This window comes from Brachyistius frenatus, unplaced genomic scaffold, assembly GCF_029030835.1.
Source record: "Brachyistius frenatus isolate BFR_SWC_R1_liver_20210118 unplaced genomic scaffold, ASM2903083v1 Contig_365, whole genome shotgun sequence".
NCBI lineage: Eukaryota > Metazoa > Chordata > Actinopteri > Embiotocidae > Brachyistius > Brachyistius frenatus.
The window spans coordinates 90,001-116,300 of record NW_027210964.1 but is presented as its reverse complement, the minus strand read 5'-3'; the positions used below and the strand labels follow the sequence as shown (position 1 = coordinate 116,300).

Below are 26,300 nucleotides of genomic sequence, written 5' to 3'. Positions count from 1 at the left end.
GAGCAGCTTCCGCTCTCCGGACGTCACACATGTTAAAGCGCAACATGGCCCCTGCCAGCCGGGCCGTCGTCGCGGCGGCGCTCTCGCTGCTCTACCTGTGCGGGGCCACCATCTCCACCGAGTACTTCTCCACCCTCACTTTGTTCAACAGCGAGCTCCACAAGCAGGGATGCAGCTCGCTGTCCGAGTGGGAAGATTACGCCGCCGACTGCGGTAAAGCGTCTCTTTTGTGTTTTGTATATATTTGTGTTTTCCCGCTGTTACTTCGCCACGTCGTCCCTGATCCAACTGTCACCGCGACCCGGCTAACGAGCTAGCGTCAGGGAGCTAATAACAACAAGCGGGCTGACAGCCGCGGGGGGACCGGGCTCGAGCTCCCGTGAAGCAGGGAGGGAGGGGGGGAGGGAGGGAGGGGGTCATATCGAAACCAAAGGTCAAAGAAAACAGTAGAAAATACTCTGAGAATGTGGAAATGTTTAAAAAAAAAAAAAAAAAAAGAAGGACAAATTTTGAAGTTACCGAAACCGTAAACAGCTGATATGTCTCAGCTCGTCCCCCGGAAGGTCTGCACCAAAGTCCAGTCAAAAAACACGCGATTTTAGGTGCTGCGTCGCTCAAGAGCGAACTTTGATTGACAGAGCGAGAACAAGTGGGACATGTTTCTGCTGACTGGACTTCTGGTGGATTCGGCATGTGACTGAAGCACCCGGCTCTGGAGCTGATGCAGAATTTCAGCTTGTTATATGATGTACCAAATATATATCTATATAGATATATATATATATATATTGGTGGAAGAGGAGAGAAAAACAAACAGACATTTAAAACTGGTTTTACGAGTTTACTTTCCGTTTATGATTGATGCTGTTTCATTTGCACGAACCGAAGAGATGCTCATAATGATTTGTTAAATATCAGCTTTGTTTCATTGAATTTTTTTTTTTAATCTTTCCTGTTAGTTTAATATCTTTCTCCTGACCTCTTTTTAAATGGAAAAAAAAAATGTATTCCCATAGTTGTTGATGGTGTGAAAATGTTCTTATCCTTTTATAATTCATTTTAATATCCTTTTTTGTGTGTGTGTGTGTCTAAAGCAGAAGATCAACTTAGCGTTGGTCATTATTATGAACACATTACGACAGGTAATAATGCCCTTAGCAATATTTGACCCTCATTGCGCAACAGCACACTGTTAAATTATCAAACCGAAAATGCTATAATAAATATATTAAAAAAAAAAATGCAATGAAGTGCAATTCTTTTTGCAGGTTGAGGTAGCCGTGAAAGAAACCTCTCTTTCGTTCAACTTATCTCAGCAAACGTTCAAAGTCCCATGAGCCTTTGTGCTCAACATGGATAATAATCTTGAAATTTATTTTGGAAATCAAAGTGAGAATGACTCTAAAGAAAAAAACAAAACACAATTAGAATGACTGTAAATACAGTAAGTGACGACCTAAAAATGTTTATCGTGTTGGTAGGTAGGTAGGTAGGTATATACTTTATTAATCCCCTAGGGGAAATTTTTTAAATTTAAATTTAAATTTTGTTTGTCCATTTTAATAAAAAATAGCCCGAATAATAAAAACACATTGGACTGATGAACTAAGCTAAATCCTACCCTCCAGTTTTTTTTTCAAATATTATTATTTTATTTGTATTTATTAAATCATTTATTCCATTTTATTTTTGAATTATCATTTAATTTTATTATTTAAAAAAACCCCAAAAAACCAAACAAATTTCATCGGTGTGTCACTTGCAAATGTTCAGACTGCGTATGTTTTATTGTCGTCGCTCGTGGTGTTCCTCTTGTTATAAAAGATAATGAAGACATGTTCAAAAAAGAAAAGAAAAATCCTATTTGTTTATTCCCTCGAACACTTTGTCTTTTCAGAGTCTTCGATTTTACAGCTGGAAGACCCCGACTGTGAGGAGGGAAGCAACCCGCCCTGCGAGTCGGTCTTCTCGCTCAACGCAGAGAAGATCCTGGTGAGATCACGCACTCGCTTTCAGCCTATAACTGTTTCCTCTAAAAAAAAATTAAAAAAAAAGGGTGTTTCTATTTATGTTTGCTTCGACTTCCTGCTTGCCTACTGCTGAATATGAGAGGACAGGTATGACTCACAGGATCTCTCTTTTTTTCTTTCTTTATTTCTAAAGGAAAAACAAAGCTCATATGGAGCACGGTGAAATAAAATCGACGCCCTCCTTTGTATTTTTTGTTTGTTTTTTTAACGCATCGGTGTAGTGTGGGTGTGAGCGGTTGGCACCCGGTAGTGACACGGTACATTACTACACCGCTGCTGTAAAGGTGGGAAACCACTGGAGACCAGACTTTGAGCTTATATAATTAAAAATTTCTGATGGGTCGTCTTCGCCTCGTCAGTTGTCTCGTTGCCGCTTCGGTTAAAATTTTTAAAAAAAAACAACAACAAAAAAACTGCTGCCGTGGCAACATTTCCATTTCCGCGCTGTCAAAATGTGCTGTACTGTGGTGTTGTTACAGAGCTGCGGCTGCCGTTCTCACAATTGAGAGATTATTTTGCCTTTTAAAGGTCCCGTATTTGATACTTTTCTGATATTTTATTTGCAGGTTATTATTATTTTTTTTTAATACTTTTAAGCACCAAAAAACATCTCAGTATAGTTTTGCAGCTGCTCTTTAAGAATCTTTCTGGAGCTCCACCAAGAACAGGCTGGATTTGCGTGTTGTGTCTTCAGGGGTCCATAATATAGGCGACCCTCTCTTCTGATTGGCTGAGTCTTCTCCGAGTGACACGTGCCTCGGCTTAATACAAAGCAGCGCGTATTCTTTCTGTGATTTGACACCTTGACAGTATATTTTTACAGCAGCTAGACGTGCTTCATAATCAATAAAAGAAAACCAAAATCAGAATTCATACAATATGGCACCTTTTAAAAGAAATTGCTTTATTGTTTGGCAGTCACATTCATCCTTGAATTATTATTGAATTCTTCGGTGTAACCGTGGAAAATGATTCAAATTGTCCTTGTGCTTTTCATTAAAAAAAAAAAAGACGTTTTCTTTTAAAACAAAGTTATTACTAGATTTAAAACATTTCCAGGAAACAGAAAAAAACAAAGCGTCTTCACCATCAAGACTCGAAAAAATAGCGTTATCTTTTCTTCTCGACTCTTATCACACAGGAAACCATGATTTGGGTTTTTTTTTGTTTTGTTTTGTTTTTTTGCGTGTCTTCATGTATGTTTTCTTTTCCCTCTTCCTCCTCGTCTTCTTTCTCGTCTCTCACAGAACCAGGCCAAGTTGTTCATAGAGCAGAAAAAAATCCCCTTCCCCGTAGAAAACCACAACACAAACGAAGAACTTGGTGAGTTCGCGCGTCGTTTTTAAAAAAATATTTTCTTGTAATCCTCTTTTCTGCCGTTGATGATCAAGTTATTGATCGCCATAACTTTCTCTCCGTGCAGCTATAGGCTACGTTCTGATAGGCAACGGCCTTTACGATGAGGCCATCAAACACTTCTCACTCTTACTGCAGGTGTGTGTGTGTGTGTGTGTGCATTCATCAGGTGCTAAATATTGCAAAACAAAATCACTCTCAATACCCATTTTATAATGTGTTTTTTATTTTTTTATTTTTTTTAATGCAGGGTGACCCAGAGCTGGTCAGCGCCATCTATGGGAGAGGGATAGCTTACGGGAAGAAGAGTCTACAGGTGAGAGCACAATACAGTATGGCCTTAACACCACGTATGTTTTTTTTTAAAAAAAATTCAAATAATTGTATGTTTTATTTCTCTTTTTGTGGTGCTTTAAAACGAAAAACTAACTTACTTACAAGCCATTAAAAAAAAAAAAAAAAGCTAAATTAACTATGAACAACCTGACTTAAAAATGTCTTTTACATTGTTCTAAACTAAGTAATTTGCTCAGAATTAATTCATTTTATTTCTAAAAAAAATATAATATTTGTTGAGGAGAAAATGTGGCCGATTATTCACAGCCGGTTTAGTCTGACTGTGCCGGCGCCGGAGAGCCGTCCGGCCGCATCAGTATATCGTCCTGCTTTGCTTGCTCATTTGTTTTTCTTTAAGCGCGTCACAGTCGACCTGGATGCAGCCATAACACCTTTGCAAAATAGTGTCCGGATGGGATCTTAGTCTGGTGAAACATTTGCATGTAAGGAGGCGAGCTCCGACCTTTTAAACGGCAAAAAAAAAAAAAAAAAAAAAAGCCGAGCGCGGCAATTTTTCTGTTGCAATGGTGATTTTGAAAACATCGTGGAAAAGGAGGAAAACGTCGCCTGAGATAGTCGCAGGTTTATTCCCACTTCCTAATTCACAGCCGGTGACTCGTACTTCACAAAGTGTCGTCTCTGTTGAATGGACAGACGTTATTTGCATAGACAAATTTATTTAAAATGGCACCTTTCATACCAGCAGGCAACGCAAACGGCTGTACATGTGCACGGAAAGGCACAATTAATAAACACAGAAGAATTGAATAAAAACAGACAAATTTAATAAAAACAGACACGATCAATGAAAACAGTTAATAAAAACAGACACGATCAATAAAAACAGACACATGGTTGTTTTTTGTTTTTGTTTTTTTGGGACCAGTAGATCAGATAAAAACACTTGAACGTAAACCGCCTAAAGAATCCTGAAGGTTACGTTCTGTAAAAGTAAACATTTTCTCAAACCTCCACCTTGTTCAGGCAGGTTTTATTGTCTGTGTGCATTTCTTTTTTTTTTTTTTTTTTTTTTGATGCCTTCGGTGATTAGTTTTTTTTTCTTAAAGTCATTCCTGAATTTTTGTTGACATCAGCAGTTTCAGATAAACACAGAATGACTCAGCGTGCCGTTCAATGAATGCAAATTCACTCTGCGGTGGACGGAAGTGAGCGAACGCCAAGGAGCCGTGTTTGTCTCTTATTTCGTTATTTTCTTTCAGGTCGTCTGTGGCTGAGTTTTCTGGGTTTTCTGTAACGTTACGCTTCGACAAAACGCCCCTCTCCTCTTCTGTTTCCAGGATATAAAGAATGCCGACTTGGCGTTGTACGAGCTCAACCGAGTCATCACCCTGGAGCCCAACTGGCCGGAGGTGTACGAGCAGAGAGCGGAGGTGTGTGAGACCCGAACTCTTCGGGCGGTTTATTTGTACATTACGTACACGGTTGTATTTGGCACGGGCGAAAATTGTTGACTCGTCGGGGGCGAAGAGCTCGGATTGGAGCAGGAAGTGACCATATTTGGACGAGGGGAAGGGCGGAGGGGGAGGGGGGAGCGAGCGGTGGAGCTGACTCGATCTGATTTGAAACCCGACGATGCTACGTCCCCGCCCACCGACAGCACAAACCTGACTGCATCACGGGCCTGTCAATCAAACAGACACGCCCCCACCCCCCCCAAAAAAAAAAAAAAAACACCGTTTTTTTTGTGGTTTATTTTCAAATTAACGACGGGATTATTTTCAGACGGACCGCCAGGAAACTAATAAGAAGGAGCGACTTTCGCTAACAGAGATAACTGGTGGAAAAAATGTATTGACTTAGAATTTGACGAGAGAAGTTGAATGGGAGTCTATGGAGGCTTTTTTTTTTTTTTTTTTTTTTTTTGAGCCGACCTCTAGTGGTACTCGGTGGTATTGCAGTTTTTTCAACAAAAAATGTTGGGAACGTTAGCCGGCTAGACGGTAGCGGAGAATAAACCTGGATTTGCTATTGATCGTGTTGCCGGACCCGATCGTGTGATCTAGATCCTGTCTCCGCTGGGTCGGATCAGCGAGGCTCTGAGCGACCTGACCAAAGCCATCCAGCTGCAGCCGTCGGCCCGACTCTACAGACACAGGGGAACTCTGCTCTTCATTTCAGAGGTTCGACTATTTAAATGCACTAAATCTCCACGTTTCAAGGTGCGCTCGCAGTGCCGCCGTGTGACTAACCTGCGCCCCGCCCTTTAATCCAGGACTACGTGGCGGCCATGGAGGACTTCCAGCAATCTCTGGAGCTGAAGAAGAACCAGCCCATCGCCATGCTGTACAAAGGCCTCACCTTCTTCCACAGAGGGATGCTCAAGGTGGGGTTCTTCTGGCGGTCGCAGCTCTTAAACTATCTGCCGAGTCAGGGTTTTTAAGCCCGCGGCAACTTCCTGTCGGCCGTTTGTTGGCGCTGTGTGTGAAAGGTTGCTGCGCTTTTGTTTTTCTTTCCCTTCACCAGGAAGCCATCGAGACGTTCAAGGAGGCGTTGAAGCTGAAGTCCGACTTCATAGACGCCTACAAGAGCCTCGGACAGGCGTACCGGTACGGACGCTTTAGTCTCACATCTTTCATCTTTCTGTCATTTAAAAAAAACGTTTTTTTTTTTTTTTTTAAATCTTCTTCCTCTTTTTTTCTTCCCCCCCAGAGAGTTGGGCGACTTTGAGTCGGCGATGGAGAGCTTCCAGAAAGCTCTCATGTTGAACCACAACCACATCCAGTCGCTGCAGCTGCGCGGCATGATGCTGTACCACCACGGCTCTCTGCAGGAGGCCATCGGCAACTTCAAGGTACGGCGGCGCCAATCCACCAACAAACAACAAACAACAACAAAAATCCACGGCTTAAGAAATCCCGATTTATTTCCCGTCTTCTTCCCGTGCCGTCCCTCCAGAGGTGTCTTCAGCTGGAGCCCTACAACGAGGTGTGCCAGTACATGAAGGGGTTGAGCCACGTGGCCATGGGGCAGTTCTACGAGGGCATCAAGGCTCAGACCAAAGTCATGCTGAACGACCCGCTGCTGGGACAGAAGGCCAGCTCCGAATACCTCAAAGTCAAATACCTCCGAGGTCGGCACACACACGCACACACACACACACACACACAGGTATACGTTTCGGTCTGGGTTGGGTGAGTCAAAAGAGCCCGAGAAAGTTTGAAAAGGGCCCAAATATTATCAACACAAGGCGCGCCGTTCCAAACCCAGCGATCCGATCGGTCGACCGTATGTTTGGAAACGGGCTCCAATCGCCATGACAACACACCCCGCTCGTTATAATGGGAACGTGTCATTGGAATTGAATTTCATATCGTACGCGATACAATGTTGATTTTCGCAGTCGTGCACTTTTAACTCCCGGCGGCGGCCGTCTCGGGCGGTTTCGGTTTGCGACGCACGACGCGCTGCTGAAATCTTAAAAAAAATACACTTTGTTTTCATCTTGGTTACAACAAAATGACGCTTCAGCAAATAGGCATTAAATGCTTTATTATTAAATTCAAATTTCTTCTTCTTTTTGCACAGTTTGCACTTTATCCTCCATGAAACCTCCTCATTTAATTGATTTATTTCTTGCCTTAATTATCTCCTGAATAAAAGATTTTCTTTTGCCGTGAAGTTAGCAGAATTATTTCGTCCTCACAATAAGAATACGTCCACAAAAAAAAAAGAAGTGCACATTTGATATCTTTTCAACCTTTTGCTGTATTTCCTGTTTTTTTTAAAAAAAATTTATTTAACCACCGATGTGTTGTCTGTTTCACAATCATTTTTTTTTTGTTAGTTACGTTAAACCGGTAAAAACTTCTTCATTTGCTTTGTTGTTCATTTCTCGCTGCTTTTTTTATTATTATTATTTTTTTTTTAACCCAAATAACTTTCTTAAAAACAAAAACACCACCTCCTCGTCGTGTTTCCTCGTTTCCCCTCCAGAGTACTCGCGCTACCTTCACTCCCACCTGGACATCCCGGTGGCCGAGTACAACGTGGACCAGGACCTGCCGGGGAACTTTAAGAACCACTGGGCCAAGAACCTGCCTTTCCTCATCGAAGACTACGAAGAGCAGCCCGGCCTGCAGCCGCACATCAAGTAGGTTCGACGGGTTTCGTGACAGCCGATCGAACGGATACAACCGGAATGACGACGTGTTTCTGTACGGTTTTTATTTACTTTTATTTTTGTTGTTGTTTTTTTGTTGTTGTTGTTGTTGATCCAAACCAAAAACTGAAATTCTCCTTTTTGACAATTTCGTTCATATTTTTCGACCTGAAGTGGATTTTAAAGCTTCTTAAAACTTCACCACACTGATTTTTCTGAGCTGCAGTTTTTCAGGAGCTGCAGATCCGAAGGTTTTGTGGCTGAACGCTGACGCCCGCTTACGTTTTCCGTGAAAATCTTCCTCGTCGGAGACAGACGTTTTTACGCCGCGTTTCGGTAGGCTGAAACACATTTCCTCTGTTTTAATGTGAAAGACGTTCGAGCCGTTCGTCCTCCGTGTCTCCTTTTTATTTCCGCGGTCTGCAGAGACGTCCTGCCGCAGAACTTCGACAGCTACGGCGGCGAAGTCCAGAAGCTGATCTGCACGGCCGACCACCTGGGGGCGCTGATGCAATACGACACTCCCGGGTTCCTACCGAACAGGAGGATACACAGAGGTACCGCCGATCCACCACCTCGTTCCTGTGTGTGTGTGTGTGTGTGTGTGTGTGTGTGTGTGTGTGTGTGTGTGTGTGTGTGTGTGTGTGTGTGTGTGTGTGTGTGTGTGTCTTCTTCTTCTTCTTCTTCATCTTCTTTTTCTTCTTCATCTTTTTCTTCTTCTTCATCTTCTTTTTCTTCATCTTCTTCTTCTCTTTCTTCATCTTCTTCTTCTTCATCTTCTTCATCATTTTCTTCTTCTTCATCATCTTCATCATCTTCTTCTTCTTTTTCTTCATCATCTTTGTCTTCTACATCTTCTTCATCATCTTCATCTTTTTTTTCTTCTGCTTCATCGACATCTTCCTCTTGTTTTTCTTCTTCATCTTCTTTTTCTTCTTCTGCTTCGTCTTTTTCTTCATCATCATCTTCGTCTTCTTCTTCCTCTTCTTCTTCTGCAGCCATGGGGTTAGCGACCCTGGAGGTGATGCAGGCGATGCATCGAACGTGGAGCAACTCCAAAGTTCGAGTCAACGGGAAGACGAGGCAAATGCAGTGGAGAGACATGTTTGATATCGCGGTGAAATGGAGGCGGTGAGGATTTCACAAACACACAAAAAAAAAAAACAGATTTATGTAAATCAATGGGATGTTGTGATTTAGATTTAAATAGAGGCAACTTTTTTTTTTTTTTAATTTGTCTCAGATTTAATTTTGGCATCTAGAGGATAAAAAAAAATGGAATTTTCTTATAAAAAAAATATATATATATATATATACAATAAGCAGTAATAAACAGACTATAAACTTGATTTTCTGACTCAAAACACAAATAAAATGTCAAATTATTCCCAGAATTCTTTTTTTTTTTTTTTGCGAGATGAGAACGACGACCAGAAGACCTGCAAATTATTGAGTCTCTTTTATTCTGAGAGAAATTAAGTGAAATTTTTTAGCATCCTAATTACGTTCAGAGAAATAACCCTTAAAATTTGGCGAAAGAGGAAGAAGGACGTCGCGACGCGGTCGCCACCCGTTTCCTCATGTTGCAACACTTGCGTAACAAAATGAAGTCTGGACACCAAGCTGTGTTTTCTGTGGTTTTCAACCGCGTTGGCACCAGAAGAAGTCAGTCACTCTAAAACAAAAATCTACTTTTCCAGTCTTATTTCTGACCAAATTGGACAAATCCATCAAGGAGTCTTCGGTCTGTAGCTGATTGGATGACAGCAGACACGCCCAAACACCGGCCCCCGGGGGCCAATCGCCGCCCACGGTTTTGATTTTTTATACGGCCCGTCAGCACTTGTCAAACAAAAGATGATTTTGCTGAATGATCTCGTGCGAAAGACCGGAGCAGACGACACCTTCGTTACCCAGAATAAGTCGTGTTTAAAATGAGCCGGAGGTCAAGATATTTATCGGCTTCATGGAAGTTTTTCCAGCCAGCTTTGTTTTTTTGTGATCTGACTCTCGAGCATTTAAAGAAATGACCGCATCAGCACTAATTTGTACACGTGTACATAATTCTTTCTCAGCTGTATATACGTCTATTTATGTTTTATGTGTCTATTTATGTCTGTCAGTTTTTTTTGCACACTGAGAGAAGTTACAACCGGAGTCAAATTCCTTTTATATGCGTTAAAATACCAATAAAGCTGATTCTGACAATTGTTTTGTCATTGCACATACAATTGTTATAGAACCGGTGCATTTGTATGTAACTTTTATGGTTGGAAAAAGTGTCCTTGGGTCATTTTCACATTCATCAAATCTGTCCCTCTTTTGAAAAGAAAAAAAAAAAGGTCCAAAAAAAGGCTCGACGGGTTATTTAATTTTTCCCGTGCTCGTGTAGGATCGCGGATCCCGACCAGCCGGTCCTGTGGTTGGACCAGATGCCCGCCAGGAGCCTCAGCCGAGGCTTCAACAATCACATCAACCTCATCAGGTGACAAACGTTTCAATAAGATTTTTTTTTTTTAATTTTTTTTTTTACGTGTTTAATTCACCGTAGTTTCATTTTTCCGAGCGGCTCATCGTGTTCATTTCATTTCCTTCTTCAGGGGGCAGATTATCAACATCAGATACTTGGCCTACTTCGACAACATCCTGGACTTCATCAAAGACAGAATACTTGTGTACCACGGGTAAATCCCATTTAAAACCGAGGTTTTTTTTTCCTTCAGTCCTTTTCATCGCAAACTTTCTGCATTTATTCGACTCGGGGGGTCGGGAAACGACCTGAAATGTCCGCAGCATCGTCACGCCTCGCCTCTCCGATCTGACGGCAGTTTCGTTGATACGTTTTCAAGCGGAATCATCAGAATTAATTCATTTTGCATTGAAAGTATCTCCTGCACGTATAACTATTATTTTCTCGCCGCTTCTCAGAGCGTACAACCCCAGAGGCCTCCTGGAGGTCCGCCAGGCTCTGGAAAACGTGAATAAAGTAGAAGATCTGCTTCCCATAATGAAGGTAAGAAGGGAATAAGAGAAATGTAAGCAGGAAATTAAAGTGAACTAGAGAGATTCAAGTCGTGTGCGATTGTCTGAAGTGAACCAAAACGTGTATTTTTCATGATGTGAGATTTAATTGGCATTTTGCACACACAAAAAACAAAAAAAATCAAATAACATCCCTCCAGGTTTTTGACATAAACGCACAGTAAACAGAAAATAAACGATAGTTGAGGTCGTGGTTGATTTCTAACGATGAACGTTTTGACACTAAAAGACCTTTTTGAAGTAGCGCTTGTCTCGTTTTTGTTTTGTTTTTGTTTCGCCGTGTGTTTGTTTCCTGAAGCAGTTCAACAGTAAAACCAGAGACGGCTTCACGGTCAACTCCAAGGTGCCGAGCGTGAAGGACGCTGGGAAAGAGTACGACGGCTTCACCATCACCATCACGGGAGACAGGTGCCAATCTGGATCTCTGTTTTATAGTGTGAAATAAAAACAAAAAAACAAACACTTTCTTCAATACTTTGACTTATTTTAAAGGAATCTCGTGTATTTGAAAACATTATACGAGGTGAGATGAGAAATCTCCGAGACTGGAAACCATAACCTTTTGCGAAATTTGTGATTTCACCGTGGATTGAAATCATCACCGCACAAAGCGTAACTCAGCTTCTGATTTTAAATGCTAACCTGTTTTTTTTTTTTTTTTTTTTTCTGTATTTCAGGGTGGGAAACATGTTATTCTCCGTCGAGACTCAGACCACAGAGGAGCGGACGCAGCAGTACCAGTCGGAGATAGAGTCCATCTACAAAGACCTCACCGCCAAAGGAAAAGCTTTAATGCTCTCCACCGAGCTCGGGGTGAGATATATATATATTTTTTAATTCCTGATTTTTCCCGGTTTATCTCGATGCCGACTGGAATCGGGGATGAAACAATTCAGTCGCGCGACGCTGACGCTCAAAACTATTTACCCACCGTTTAACAGCTGCAATAGTAAACAATAGAGAATAAATCATTTTTTTGTTATTGTACTCAGAACTATTAAAAAAACAGTTTAACACGTCTTTGAAAGTGCATCAATTAAAAATACTACAAATAAAAGCGGATAAAAAATAAAGCAAAACTATACGTCTATATATTATGATAAACAAAACAAAAATCTAAAAGTGGTCAAGCGTTAAATTGGGACAAAGTGAAATGTGCAATATGAAAGAAAAAGGGTGTCAGCAGTTATTTCAGTATTTTAAGTCAGACATAAGCACTGAATGTTTTTTTTGTAATTACTCTTCACTGACAGTAGGGGGAGACAAAATCTCTGCACTGCAAGTTTAAGTGTCTTATATATTTGGACTGTTGATTAGAGAAAATTACACTTTCAAAGCCCAATAAACCCATAAAATGTTCATATTTTATAGTATTTTACAAACAATAAACTAATTCATGAGGTTGTTATTCGTGTGTTTTTGTTTTTCTTCGAGAGATCCCGGTCGACTTTTCTGTTGTGCCGCTCTTGAAACTGGGTCGCTGCAGCAGGAGAGAAAAAAAAAAAAAAAAAAAAAATAGAAGCCAAATTTATTTATATCCCATCCTTCGAACACAAGTGTTTTACATAAGACATAAAAGGCATTAAGACCAAAAAAAAAAAAAAAAAAAAAGACGAGGCTAAGATGATGTGACAAAAAAAAAAGTGCAAATGACAGGATTTAAAAAAACCATCAAATAGAAATAAGCTGAAATAGAAGAAGAGGATGGAGAAGAGTTTTAACGCTCGTTACACGTTCGGCCTCATTTCAGCAGCATCTGAAAACAATAAACACATTTTGTAATTGAATTTCATGAACTCTTTGGGGAATATATTTCACAAACAGATCACTTGTTTATTTGCACATTTATTTATGTTTTTTTTTTTTTTTTTTTTTATCCGCAGTGAAAAACAGTCGCGAGAGAAACCGTGTGAACGTCCCTGTTTGTGTTTCGTCTCTTTGTTCTGTTTATGGCGTCTCTGGTTTCACCCCGTCGCCGTAGAAACTCATAGAAGAGGTGTCCGTGACGATCTTTTTTTTTTGTTTCTTTCAGGATGCTGACGCCGTGTGTAACCTGATCCTCTCCTTGGTTTATTACTTCTGCAACCTCATGCCTCTGTCCAGAGGATCCAGGTACAAAAAAAAAAGCACAAAAACAAAACACAGCCGGCTGTTGCGACGGGAATGTGCCGAGACGGGTTTTTATTGTTTGGGAAAGTTACTGTGACTGATTCAGATCTCCTTCGGTGAAAATGTAAGAAGAAATTAAAAAAAAAAACCAACAACATGAAGAACATTATTAGAAAAAAACAACCTTACAGAAGAAGTTTCCGACCCGTTTTTTAGTGACATTTATTCACGCAGCTGAGCTCCACCCAAAACCAGCTGAATAAGCTCCTTTCGCTCATTTTTGTATCAGAGCAGCTTAAATTTAACAGCATGTGGTCTTTTTTTTGTTGGTTGTTGTTTTTTTGTGTGTGCATTTCTTTGTTTTCCATTGAGGAACTTCTCACATCTGCCATAAACAAAAACAACAACAAACAAAACAAGACGTCCCCCCCCCTTTCGCGGTCCGGCTGAAAATATTGCATTTTTGTTTGTTATTTACCCAAATGTATGAGAGCCCGTTTGGTTTTCCTGCTCGGCGGGAGAGTCTCTGCTGCGTTCCTGTCCTCTGACCTCTGTGTGTGTGTGTGTGTGTGTGTGTGTGTGTCCCTGTGGGCGGAGCTTAACCTCTCCTTGAACTTCTCCTCAGCGTGGTGGCCTACTCGGTCGTGATGGGGGCGCTGATGGCCAGCGGGAAAGAGGTCGTCGGCAGGATCCCCAAAGGAAAGGTGAACGAATGCGACGGCAGCGATTTGAATTCAGTAAAAAAAAAAAATATCAAAGTATCATCTGCGTAATGGAGCTCAAGTCGCAACGGAGCGACCGCTATCGAAGCTGTAAGCGGCGTTTGTTGTCGGAAAGGTATGTAAAGTTTCAGAGCAAAAAAAAAAAAAAAAAAAAAAATCAGCGAGAGCATCAGTGAGTCTTGTGTTTTTGTCCAAAAGAAAACACCTGACTCAGCTGGATGTCGTTTTCACTGTTTTAGTGACTAAAATTAAGACAACGATTATCCAAGCATGGTTTTTTTTTTTTTATACATTTATCCGGATTTCGTTTTTATTAATTTTTTTTATTAGCAGACACAAACAAAGCAGCTCAGAAAGCCGATCAGGTGTCAAGAGAGTTGAAATCTAGTTCAGCCGAGGTCGTCGTTCTTCTTCCAGCCAGGAAGCTTGTCGACTGTCTGGTGATTTGTAACTCCTGATAAATAAATCCAAACGTGTCTGTAAAGCTGTAAGTCATTGATGGAAAAGCTTTGTTTGCGCTCCTGAAGCGCAACGTTCATGTGTATTTTTTACGCAACATCCACGTTACCCGTCCTTTCAACTGGTGCTTCTCAACTGGTGCGTCCAAAAGTAGGTCGGAGATGTTTGCGTGAAAAAAACAAAACCAAAAATAAAAAGTTGAGAGGGGAAAATAAAAAGTCACATTTTTTATTTTAAAGTCTATAGCTTCCATCAAGTTTTCATGAATCAAACTGAACTGTAAGAAATATGAAATAAAAACCTGTTTACGAATTCTCAAACGAAAGCTACCGACGGATTCGACGGTATTAGTTTAAGGTCGTTACCGTCACGACAGCGCGGGGAAGCTAACGGCTAGTGCAAAGGGCAAACGTGCGCCCTTCAAAATAAAAGCGTGGCAACAGAAGTTATAGACTTTAAAATAAAAAATGTGACTTTTTATTTTCCCCTCTCAACTTTTTTTTTTTTTTTTTTGGTTTGTTTTTTTCACGCAAACATCTCCGACCTACTTTTGGACGCACCAGTTGAGAAGCGCTTTTATTTTGAAGGGCGCACGTTTGCCCTTTGTTACAGTTCAGTTTGATCCATGAAAGCTTGATGAGCGTCGGCAGTTTAAATGTAGTTCGAGTTAAATCTGCTTTTTTTTTTTTTTTTTTATCGGTGGGTTTTTAGCCCGATTTGCACTTTTGCCGCACTTGTTTTGAACTGTGTATAAAGACGTTGCCTAATACAATTTTAGCGTCTTCAGAATTTGTGTCGGGTTTCCTCCGTCAGTCCTGAAGCTCGACCATTCGAAAACAGCTGATCTAACCTTTGTTTGTTTGTTTGTTTGTTTGTTTGTTTGATTGACATGATCTCAGCTGGTGGATTTCGAAGCCATGACTACGCCGAGTCCCGACATCTTCAGTAAAACGGCAAAGAACTGGATGAACCTCAAAAGGTAACGAAGACCAAACAATTTGTTTTTCTCTGATTTTCTCTGCGGAGACTTTTATTTATTTTATTTTTTTTCTGACTCTTCCTCTTCCTCTTCCTCCTCCTCCAGTTTACCCAGTTGGTACCAGAGTTTTCCATCCGTGGCGGAGACCTTCCCGTCGTCCAGGACGATGATCGAGGTCCTCAACACGGACTCGTCTTCACATTGCCCGAAGAAGTCTTAACACGACTTCGACGCAGTGAAGGAGTCTACTTGATTAAAGTCTTAGACGGTAGAGCTCCGACACCGGGCCGAACAAAAAGGGACCGTCTTCTTCTACAACCCAAACAACTCCAGACTCCAAAAAACAAACAAAACAAAAAAAACCATCTCAGCACTACCGCTCATTATTTTACTTTTTTTTTTTTTAAATCGTATTTTTTATTTATTTTTTTTGGCACTTTCGGGAAGCAGCTAGCGTCTCTTCTCCCTTGATCGTGGATACAAAAAGTGAATTGCGAATTTAAAAGCTGATTTAAAAAAAAAAAAAAAAAAATTCTTTCCCTCGAATGATCGGCGACTGCCGTTTGGTTGACTGAAACGATACCGTTTATCTCACTTTGGTGTCCGAGCACTGCTTTCGTCCGCTCCGTCGTCCCGCCTCGGACGTCACTCTTCCACCTTTTCGCTCTTTCTCTGCTTCGTAGGTTTCGAGCTGAAGACAAACCGAAGGGGAAACTTGAAGCAGTCTCCCATTTTTTTGTTTAATCGGGCGTTGAACCAATAAGACGTCGGTATAAAAAAAATGGGCTGATTGCTGAACTAACACGAGAACGACAGTCGGAGGTTTTTAGAGAACTTTCAGAGAAGGTGTTTTTTTTTTTTTTTTTTTTTTCCGACAACATAAAGTCTCAGTTTGAAATTCACGGGATTATTCGGTCGATCGGCAGTTTTGGTCGTTTATTGGGTCAAAAATTCAAAACATTTTACTTCCTAAATGTGAAGATAGTCTACTTTCATCAGTTTTAAATCTGTATCAATTAAATAAAAATCAGTTTTGAGACTTTTGAAATTAGAAATTTAAAGGGGATGTTGTTGTTTTTTTTTTCCCTCCAAATTCTCTTTATAAATTCTTTCATTTTACAATTTGGCAAAATTAAGAAAAGATTAAGAAAACATTGAAATCATGTCAGCAAAACCTGTTGGAAAAAAACAAAAAGAGAAAAAGGAGCTACACAAACTCTAAAATGCTCAAAGTATGAAAAGAAGAGCGATAATCTGATCATTTATAAAATAATAAATTAATCTTAAATTTAAAAAAAAGTACTCGGATGAATCCAGAACTAACGTGATCTATAACAGTCTCTCCAGATGAAGGACTCTTCTGGGTGGACAATTCTGGCTTTTTTTTCAGTTTTTAAAAACGTTAAGTTGATTTTGTTTGAACTGACCTTTCAACTCTTAATAAGTAAAAATATAAATAAGAATAGAAGCTCCCAAGTGAAGTTCATGATTGTCCTCTAACGTCTGTTGACTGTTGGGTCTTTGAAGGATTTATTTATGGACGGGGACAAGCCCACCACATTCTTCTATGTCCTTTGCCGTCATCCCTGCAGCTTTCATCGGACGCCGTCTTGCGTATCTCTTTTTTTTTCTTTTTTTTCCCTTTGGACTTTTTCAAACCGTCCCGTGGATCCGATTTTCTTGTGCGAGCCGTTATTAACGACACATGGCGGCGATATTTTGGGAGAAAAGCGCTCGCGTCTCACCAAACGACTCGATAACGAGGTACCGCGTGGGCTTTTACTCGATTCCCGCGTACGAGTCTTGTCAACTTCACGCGTAGAGGAAATCTGATTATGACTTTTTTTTTTTAGTTGTTTGGTCACGTTTTACTGCAGCTCAAGAACAAATCGATCTGCTCGGTCTCTTACAGACAGACAGGTTTTGCTTCGTGTCCCTTTTTTTTTTTTTTTTCTTTCACATCACTCATTTTCTCTGACTGGTTGTAGTTTTTATTTATTTATTTTTTAAATTTTTTTATGAGTGTCCCAGTCTTTTTAAGTGCAGCGAGGGTGCTCCTCACAAACCTATCTTACATCTGAAAACTTGAAGGAGGGAATTATTATTATTTTTTTTCTGTTAATATTGAATGAATTTTCAGCAGTCAATAAAACTGGGTGACAGTTTTAACAGCTTGTTGTTGTTGTTGTTGGTTTTTTTTTTTTTTCTCCATATGAAGCCGGCTTCAGCTGAGAAAATGAAAAAAGACAATCGCAGTTTGTTGCGACACATTTAAGATACTTACACTTTTGGTTTGGTTTACAATTAGAAAATTAGATGTCAAATGTTGGCCTAATAAATCAAAATTAAGAGTTGGCTTAGTTTAATTTCTTAAATATGTCATTATGTAGTATAGCTTGCTTAAACTGGAACAAAATGCTGTTTCTCGAGGACCAGGATGCAACACGACTACAGAGAGTGAAAATACACTTGCAGTGTATTCGGCCAATCAGTCAAGTTGCACTTTACATCCAGATCTGTCCACGCTCATATAATATATACATATAATACTTATTACTTAGTTATGGTGTTGAATAATTTTCCAAGTGAACATTGAATCTAATACAACAATCGTGCCAAATTTGAAGAAATTCTGTCCAGGTGGTTTTGAGATATCTCAAATAAAAATAGGGAATGGATATAATGTTACAGCGATCTTGAACATTAACCTTTTACTACCAAAATGATATAGTATCATCCTTGGGACCAAGTGAACGTTTGTGCCGAGTTTGAAGAAATTCCCTCAAGGTGTTCTTGAGATATTGCGTTCAGGAGAACGGGACGGGCGACCCAAAAAAAAAAGAATCCCCCTGGCGGCAGCTGAAGGTATTTAAAAAAAAATACAATTTTAACTTTTAATTTCAGTGCAGTTTATCACGTGAATGTGTTGCCTTTAAAGTTATGTACTGTACTGTAAAATGAAATGACTTTACGTGAGCGTTTGTTTATATATCATCTACAACTGGATTTTTTTTTTTTTTTAACATTTTATATTTGCTAACTTTTAGGAGAAATCCAAACGCAAATGGTGTGAAGTACAAAAACAACAACTTTAAAATGTGTTTTGAACCATTTCTTTAAAAAAAAATTTTTTTTTTTTTTTTTTTTTAAATGCTTCTTAATTTGTATTTATTCCATTAATCGTATTTCCCATTTTCTCTTGCAGGTGTGTCGTAAATACTGTCTCCCTCCCTCTGAATGCGCCACGTGATATTTTTGTCACGTGATTTTTTTTTTTGGTCACGTGATCCGGATGGTGGCGTCGGCGCCACGAGGGTGGAGCTGCGGCGGCGCTGCGGGCGGTCAGAGCAGCTTGCGGCCGGCAAGCAGGTGGACATGGCCGAGGACGGGAGCGCACCAGACGACGCTCTAACGAGCGGTCTGACTCTGCTGGTCAACTTGGGCAAAGTTATCCTTCAGTCGGTGAAGCAGGACGCAGCAGGTAGGCTCTGCCGGTAGTGACGGACTTCGTTGAAAAAACACGTGTACTTTAATGTATTTTGTTGTCAGAAGCTGTTGACACCACGCAGAAACGCAATTCTCGTCGCGTAAAGGTAATTTGATCCGTTGAAGCATTCGGCGTACAGAAAATACGAATTACCACTTCCTGTAACGAAACATCAACTTTTTTATGTGTTGGTCATTAGTGCTGCGTTCGTTGCTGCTTTAAGGAAAAGACTGAGGGGGGGGGGGAGGATAATAGTGAGCTAAAAACAAAAAGCAACACTTTTTTTTAATTTTTTTTTATGCCGAATTGTAAAACAGATGGAATTGTATCAGAATTAATGTTTAGGTTTTTTTTTTTGCACAAAAAATATATTCCCATCAACCTTAAAAGTGTGTAAATGCAAGAAATATAAATGGAGTCTGGGGTTCCTTTTTTTTGTTGTTGTTGTTTTTTTTGTTAAACTGTTGGGTTGAAGATAAGATTGAGGAAAATAAACAAAAAAAACACATTTTGTTCTACCGAATTTCAACCTTTTCATTCACCCGCTCCTTCAAGCAATGTGTATTTTTTACGAAAAAAAAAACAAAACATGTTAATAATTATAGTTGGCAGCTTCTCCTCCATGAATATTTCATAACTTGGCCACAAATCCTCCGCGTTGAGCGGTGTTAAAGCAGGTCAGGGCGATCAGATTAAACAGCCCTGCTGGCATGAAGGCGGTGTAACGTGATCCCCCGTCGTGCCTCTTGACAACATAATGATATTGTACAAATGAGCCTAAACCACAACTGAGACCTTTTTGTTCTCTCTCGCAGCCTCCCTGGAGAATTTGGTGCCTTATAAGATCGCCACTTTGTTCGGCCTGATCAAAGTCGGGGCGGACTTCTACAAAAGGTGCGTGTGCCTCATGCGTGAATCATGCGTGTGCGTGACAAAAGTACAAATCTTAACCAATCTGCTTTTGTTGAGCAGCATCGGCGTGAAAAAGAAGAGCGAAGCGGAGGCCGTTTGGCAGAAGTCCTATCAGTAAGTACGGTCTCATAAAAAAAAGTAAAAGGATCCACATCTTTGTGAAGATTGTAAGAACTGTGCCCAAAGAGTTATTATATTTGTCATGTAGTAATAATAATAAAAGGTTGACTGTCAGACATACAAGGAAGCTGCCTTTAATTAAATGCGGGAAAATGTGGACGAACACGATCAAAATACAGATTATACGACACCCTGTCTGTAAATATGCTCAAACGGACTTCAGACTTTTCAGACTTCCTCTTCGTGATAATAAAGCGAAGCTGTATTCATTTGCGGCCTGAACACACAACACGTTGTTTGTTTGTTTTTAATGAAATGAAATAATTCAAAACAAACATAAGATAATAATAATAATAATAATAAAAAAATAATAGAAAAAGAAAACTGCCCTGTCGATGTAAAGCACTTAAATATGAATATAGGGATATATAATATATATAATCTTTATAATACCAGCTGATGGATGCTCACTGTGCTTTTCCAGCCATGCAGCGGTGAGAGAGCAGGTGGAGGAGCTTCTTCAGCTGGAGGTCTGTATCGACACGACATTCATCCACACTTTTGCAATGTTTCATTGAGTTTTTGAATTGAATTCTGTTTTAAAGTGATTGAGTCCAGCGTGCCTGCGCGTCTTCTTTCAAAAGTCGTAATTAGTTTCTCTCGTCTTCAGTTTTTGTTGTTGTTCTATAAATAGGAACAATATTTGATTTACTGTCATATTTTAGGAAACAAAAACACTTAAAAAAAAATCTTTTACATTTTGATGCAAAAAAAAACAAACAAGCAGATTTTTGTTGTTGTTGACATTTTGGGATTTTGAAAACTCGAAGACTGGTGGATTAATCGACTAATTGTCGCAGCTATTATTTAATGATTGATACTTCTTTTTTTTTTTTTTAAACTGGCTAATCCATTCATTAGTTTAAAAAGCCAAGATTATGAGCGGTCTGATTTCAGTTTTGAACCCCGTGGTTTTGAACGCTGGTTTGAATGCTCGTGTTCGCAGGGCGAGTGGGACTCCTTCCTGCAGACGGTGGACGAAGGTCTGAAGGCGACAGACGGACAGCTGTCGGGAGTACAGACGGCAGACGGCCTGAGTCCCGACACTCAGCTGACCGACGGACGGACCGGAGAGTAAGTTGATCATTTTTTATTAAAAAACAATCTTTTTTGGCCATTAAAAAAAATAAAACCACAATTTGCCTGCTCATTAGTTTAGACCATAAAACGGCAACGTATTTGATTAAATCTTTGTGTGTGTGTGTGTGTGTGTGTGTGTCGTCGTGGTGGCGTTTGAAAGGGGCGTGTCTCTGGGTCGGTACCTCGGTCCGGGTCAGAAGCTGCTGCTGGTCCTCATCCGGCATTTCGGATGACTGCCGTGACGAGACCACGTGGCCGAGCTGGAGTCCAGTCGGGTGAGCGGTCGCTTCCGTCCGAAGGGAATTCGTTTATGTTTTCTTGACCATTTCAATCCGGGTACGGACGGAAAAAATAAATAAATAGAAATAAATAAATGGCAAGTTGAGGTTTTATCGGGAGGGAATGAGATGCTGATGTGATGCTAATTCTTGAGCGAAACTAACGCAGCTTCACGTGCGTGAACGCGGCCGACGCCCCGAAGCGTTTTCTTTTTCCCCCCCGAGTGCAGAATATTTTTGTAAATTTTCATTTTAATGAACGCCAGCAGCTTAACGAGGTGCTGAGTGTTTACTTTGTGCTGAATATTAAATGTTAAAGGATTTAAAAAATTAAAAAAAAAATATATATATATATATATATATATATATATATATATATACATTTTTGTTTTTTTATTATTATTATTAAATGTTTTTTTGAATTGTAAAATTATTTTAGAATTTTTTTTTGTTTTTCCAATCAACGACAGTTCGATAATGTTAATGTTAATGTTAATGTTAATGCCCCAGCCGTCCAATCACATTGAAGCAAGGGGGCGGGGACAAATGCGGGTTAACCGCAGACGCTGGTCGCTGATTGGTTCAGAGCATCGGAGCGGCAGAAAACCGTTAGCCGTCAGAAGCGGTCAGCTGACTAGCTGCTGGTGGAGTCTTATCAAGATACTCTTTGCAAAAAAACAAAATCCTAAAATGCTGAACTATCCCTTTAAGGAAAAAACCCCCCCCCGTTTTTAATGGAGTCTGCATTTTGAAATGTCTTTCCCCGCAGAACCTCCTGGATGCTCGGTCGGTGCGGGTCGTGGTGCTTTCCTTCGGCGGCGTGGAGGGAGCTCGGCTGTGGTTGGAGCAGACGGGGTGCGACTTCGAAATCCTGCTGGACCCCCAGAGGAAGGTTCGGGACGAGCGACGTCACCTTAATAATAAAAACAAAACAAAAAAGAAAACACTACATTTAAATGAAAACTCTATAAAACTAAAACTAGGACCTGGCTTGTTAAGATATTAAAAAAAAAACAAATTTCTCGGATTGAATCTTGCGCCTGTATTTGGTATTAAAGCAGCTGTGGTTTACGGGGCGTAGAGAAATGACGCAGTGGGGGCGGGGGGGGGGGGGGCGAGGTGGATTTATCAGCTGTTTGATGACGTGTCATTAAAACCCAACGGGCGGCAGATGTTGGCAAATACGAAGCCAGAACATTTTCCGCATACCGCAGACGCAATCATACATTTGATTTTTTATTTTGTTTTCTTCTTCTTCTTAATGTGAACTGCTAGACTTTATAAACCTGCATAAATACCCCCCCCCCCCCGCCCCCACCCGCTCCCTCCAGATCTACCGGAGCTTCGGCCTCGGGTCGTCCTACGCCAAAGTGATGAAGTTCGGCACCCTGCTGCAGTACTCGGAGTACGGAGCCGTGGACAGAGATTTCCCCGACGTCCCCCATCGTCTGCTCGAGGACATCTTCCAGGTACAGACGGGGGGGGGGGGGGGGGGGGTTCCCGATATTGGTACCATGCGAGTTGAACGACAGCGAAATTAAGACGCTCGCGTTTCTGGTTTCAAAGAAATCTCTGCGGTCAAATAAAAAAAAAAAAAAAAAAAAACTTTCCAAAAAAAAAAAAGAAGCCCCGCCCTAAAAGTTTGATTGGCTCCTGAGGTTTGTGACCCCGTTTGAATCTGTGATCGTGAGACTGCGATTGGTTGAAAACTTTACATTTTCTTTTTATGTTTCTACGGCGACCCTCATCGTAAACAAGTTGCTCATTGAAGTCGTCCGGCGTGTTGAGGAGCAGCGTCATCGTTCATTTGGACTCTCGGATTGTAAAAAAAAAAAAAATATATTCACATTGCGATTTGATGCATTTTTATAGTGTAAAAATATCGACGTCTACCCAGGAAGTGGTGACTAATTAATAATCACAATAATAAACTTTATTTGCAGAGCGCCTTTCATACAATGAATGCAGCTCAAAGTGCTTCACAGCAAAAGAGAGAATGACGTGCAGTGTTTCACATACGAAGATATAAAGGAACGTTTAAGAAATATAGAAAGGAAATTAGATGCTGAATCGGCACTTTTCTTTCGGCAAGAACAAGAAAACAGCGAAACTTTGGATTCAGCTACTTTAGATCCGTACTTCTTCAGCTCAATTCATTTTTTTTTTAAATGCAGCTTTATTATAGTTTTTTTTTATTTTATTTTTTTAGATGGGCGGCGACTTTTTGCTGGACGAAGGCGGGAAGGTGCTTCTTTCTCATCCGTGTAAAAGTCCTCTGGACCGGCCGAGCGCCGGCGACATCCTGCAGGCGGCCGAGCCTTTTTAAAAAAAAAAGAAAGAAAAGAAAACGTCACTGACACCACAGAGGAAGAGCAGCTCTTCGACTCACGTTGATGACGTCACGTCTCGCGCTCATGACATCATGAAGAGGTGTGGCCGATGCTAAAGCGTAAAGCGAAGACAACTTGCTCCTCTTTGTTGTCGTCGGCGTTGTGATGGCAAGAAGAAGCAGCTGGATTTAATTAACACTTAATTTTATTAGAATATACAGTTTATAATATACATAATAATATATATATATATATATATATATATGTATATGTGTTATTTCACAAAAGAAACTAAAAAAAACACAGATTTCTTTGTAGGTTTGGAGTTTAGCGCCGCCAAGTGGCGAAGAGAGGTGACACTTTATATTCCAAAAGGTACAAATGAACTTATTACACCTTAAATTAAATGAATTTAATTCAATTAATTATCTTTCTTGTATGAAGAAAAGTTCAAGAAAAGTAATTGAATCGTTTAATGTGGATAATCTTTATTTTTATTTTTTTTTAAGGTAAAACAGCATTTGAAGATTTTCACAACAGGAAAAAAAACAATTATGTAAATGCAGCTGTGCTTTGGATATAATATATATTTTTTTAATATATCTATAAATACAATAAGCACATTGTTTCACACTGTGAGCAGTTTGAAGTTAAAAATACACAAAGGAGTACAATCCAGAATTTCTGCATATGAAAAATTAGCACCTAGTAGCACCAAATACAAAAAACTATATCAAGATATCAAGAAGATCTTCTGATTTAAAATCAAAATTTGTCCGATTATACTCAGAAAGTTCACGTATGGTTGCATGTATTTAAAAGACATTTAACATTTTAAATTCGGCTTCTTCTGTGAAATAAAAACAAAAAAGTTAAATTAGTTTTGTTGACATTGAAACTTTTGTATTCAAAAATGTTGAACCCGACTGATGAGGTTCGTCTGTTTTTACCTGTTGGAAATTTGTTTTGACTGATTATGAAGAAAATGCAGTGAAACAGTAAAGATTTATGAATTACCATTGACATCCAGCCTTTTATGTACTTGTAAGTACTGTTCAGAGACTCCAACGCCGGGAAAATGTTTTACCTGCTTTGGCCGAAGACGATCAACAGTTTAACGGGAGTCTTTATTAAAACACCTTCAGCAGAGTAACAAAAAAAGCCCAAAAACACCGACATACATGTACATCTCCAAGAAGTTCAGCTTGTGCTGATTCTGCAAAAAAAACCAAAAAAAAAACGGTTCAAATGTTTTCCTTTTTTAAAAAAAAACTTTGACACAAATATTTAAAATTCCTTGAATGAAGTCCCGGCTGGTTTACGTTCCTTTTTTATTTTATTTTTTTACTGCTGCTGCATTAATAAAATAATATTCATAACACAGCAGAGACCTTAAATACAAATGCGTTTGAAACATTTTGTATGTTTCACTATAGAAACCTTAAAATACCAAGAAATATTTTCAAATCAGATGTTTTTTTTTATCTTTGAAAATATTGACGCAACTCAAACCACGCTACGCTTAATTCCATATTGACGTGAAATTATTATATATATTTATATTAAAATTACTATGGAGACTTCCTCTCCTTTTAGACACAGTTAAGAGTGTCTTTTTTTTAAAAGAGAAATAACTTATTTCAAAATAAAAGCGGATTTAAGTTTCTAAACTTCAAGTTGGTGGTAAAAAAAAATGTTTATTTTATTTTATTTTTTTTTAAAAGATGGAAGTAATTTGGTAATAAGGACAAAGAAAAAAAAGCTCGAGTTCGTGTTTTTTTTTAAAGAGCCACCCTGTCGTCGAACTCGCAGAGGTAGTTCATGGTGCGGTCGCAGTAGTGGTCCCACCAGTCGCCGTCGTCCGACGACATCGCCACGCAGTTCTCCCGCCTCCCGCCGTCCGGCTGGCTCGACAGGAAGTGCTTGCGCCACTGGAAGTACGACACCCGCGTCCCGTCGTCGAAGAGGTACGCGCCCTCGGACCGCAGGTCGTTGACGCCGAGCCACACGGGCCAGTTGCCCGGGTGGAAGAAGGCCTTGACGTAGTCGGCCAGGGCCTCCTGCTCCTTGCGGTCGCGGGGCATCGCCATGCGGCCGCCGCGCTCCAGGCACTTCCTGGACGCTCCGGCGTAATCCTCCTGGCTGTTGTACGCCAGGTAACACTTGTATCCCATCCGGCGACCCTTTTGGCAACCTACGAAAAAAAAAACACGTTTAAAAAAAAAAAGGATTTTCTTTTAACCTCATCGCCCCCTTGTGGTTATTAAAAGAAGCACATGGACATAAAAAAATGTTGTAAATACCTTTACCCTCTTTTTTTTTTATCATCTTATAAAGTAATTGTCTGCAAACGCGTTCAATTTACTTTTTACAATTTAAAAAAAAAATAATTTTATACCTCAGTTTTGGTCTCCACCACCTCCTGATGGAAACATCTCCCTCTTTTAGCTGCTAAATTGCTGCACAACTTTTACCTGCCAGTCGCTAACTTTTCTTTTTGTCTGCTGTTTTGGTGCCGTGGAGGTAAACGGGGGATTTTTTATTTATTTATTTTTTCCCCCATCCGAGCTTTTTCCTTGAAATCTCCAGCTGGAAAACGCCAGCGGTTAAAAAAAAAAAAAAAAAAAGTTACGACCCACTAAAAAAGCAAAGCCGATGAGTAGAAACACGCCAAAAACATGCCACGGGGCTGAGAAAGAACAGAAGTCGGGTGTAATTTTAGAAAAAAAAAAAATTCTAGTATCCAGATTTGTGTAAACCTAAAGAGGCCAATCCCTTTTTTTTTTTTTTTTTAATAATAAGCAATTAGCGACACTAACCCGTCATTTATTTGCTTTTCAAAAAGACCTGCGGTACGCCTTAAGGGGCCAATCCCCTTTT

General features: G+C 40.0%; 3 protein-coding genes across 5 annotated transcripts in view; 2 read left to right on the top strand and 1 right to left on the bottom strand.

The window, feature by feature from the left end:
• ttc13 (tetratricopeptide repeat domain 13) lies at window positions 1–17,327 on the top strand. 3 transcript variants are annotated; one of them, XM_069724217.1, is made up of 23 exons: window positions 1–213; window positions 1,898–1,992; window positions 3,278–3,353; window positions 3,454–3,524; window positions 3,637–3,702; window positions 5,021–5,113; window positions 5,747–5,863; window positions 5,956–6,066; window positions 6,207–6,289; window positions 6,393–6,534; window positions 6,639–6,813; window positions 7,677–7,833; window positions 8,269–8,399; window positions 8,841–8,973; window positions 10,235–10,327; window positions 10,443–10,526; window positions 10,771–10,855; window positions 11,186–11,292; window positions 11,562–11,697; window positions 12,917–12,996; window positions 13,619–13,697; window positions 15,074–15,153; window positions 15,259–17,327. In XM_069724217.1, exons 1-23 carry the CDS (start codon window positions 30–32, stop codon window positions 15,371–15,373), a joined length of 2,493 nt encoding a protein of 830 aa, XP_069580318.1. In that variant the 5' UTR covers window positions 1–29; the 3' UTR covers window positions 15,374–17,327. The 3 variants fall into 3 exon arrangements, with proteins under 3 accessions (XP_069580318.1, XP_069580317.1, XP_069580319.1); XM_069724216.1 differs by having other exon boundaries at window positions 11,183–11,292; XM_069724218.1 differs by lacking the exons at window positions 3,278–3,353; window positions 3,454–3,524 and having other exon boundaries at window positions 11,183–11,292.
• A 1,157-nt stretch (window positions 17,328–18,484) lies between these two features.
• On the top strand, window positions 18,485–24,437 carry selenol (selenoprotein L). Its single transcript, XM_069724214.1, has 9 exons — window positions 18,485–18,634; window positions 19,456–19,534; window positions 19,613–19,666; window positions 20,157–20,202; window positions 20,679–20,806; window positions 20,973–21,087; window positions 21,860–21,982; window positions 22,422–22,559; window positions 23,300–24,437. The coding sequence occupies exons 1-9, from the start codon at window positions 18,529–18,531 to the stop codon at window positions 23,414–23,416; spliced, it is 906 nt and encodes a 301-aa protein (XP_069580315.1). The 5' UTR covers window positions 18,485–18,528; the 3' UTR covers window positions 23,417–24,437.
• A 204-nt stretch (window positions 24,438–24,641) lies between these two features.
• clec11a (C-type lectin domain containing 11A) overlaps window positions 24,642–26,300 on the bottom strand; it is a 4,610-nt gene continuing 2,951 nt past the window's right edge. The window contains exon 5 of the mRNA XM_069724215.1: window positions 24,642–25,614. Within this exon, the coding sequence (XP_069580316.1) occupies window positions 25,202–25,614 (413 nt within the window). The 3' untranslated portion in view covers window positions 24,642–25,201. The remainder of the gene's footprint in view (window positions 25,615–26,300) is intronic.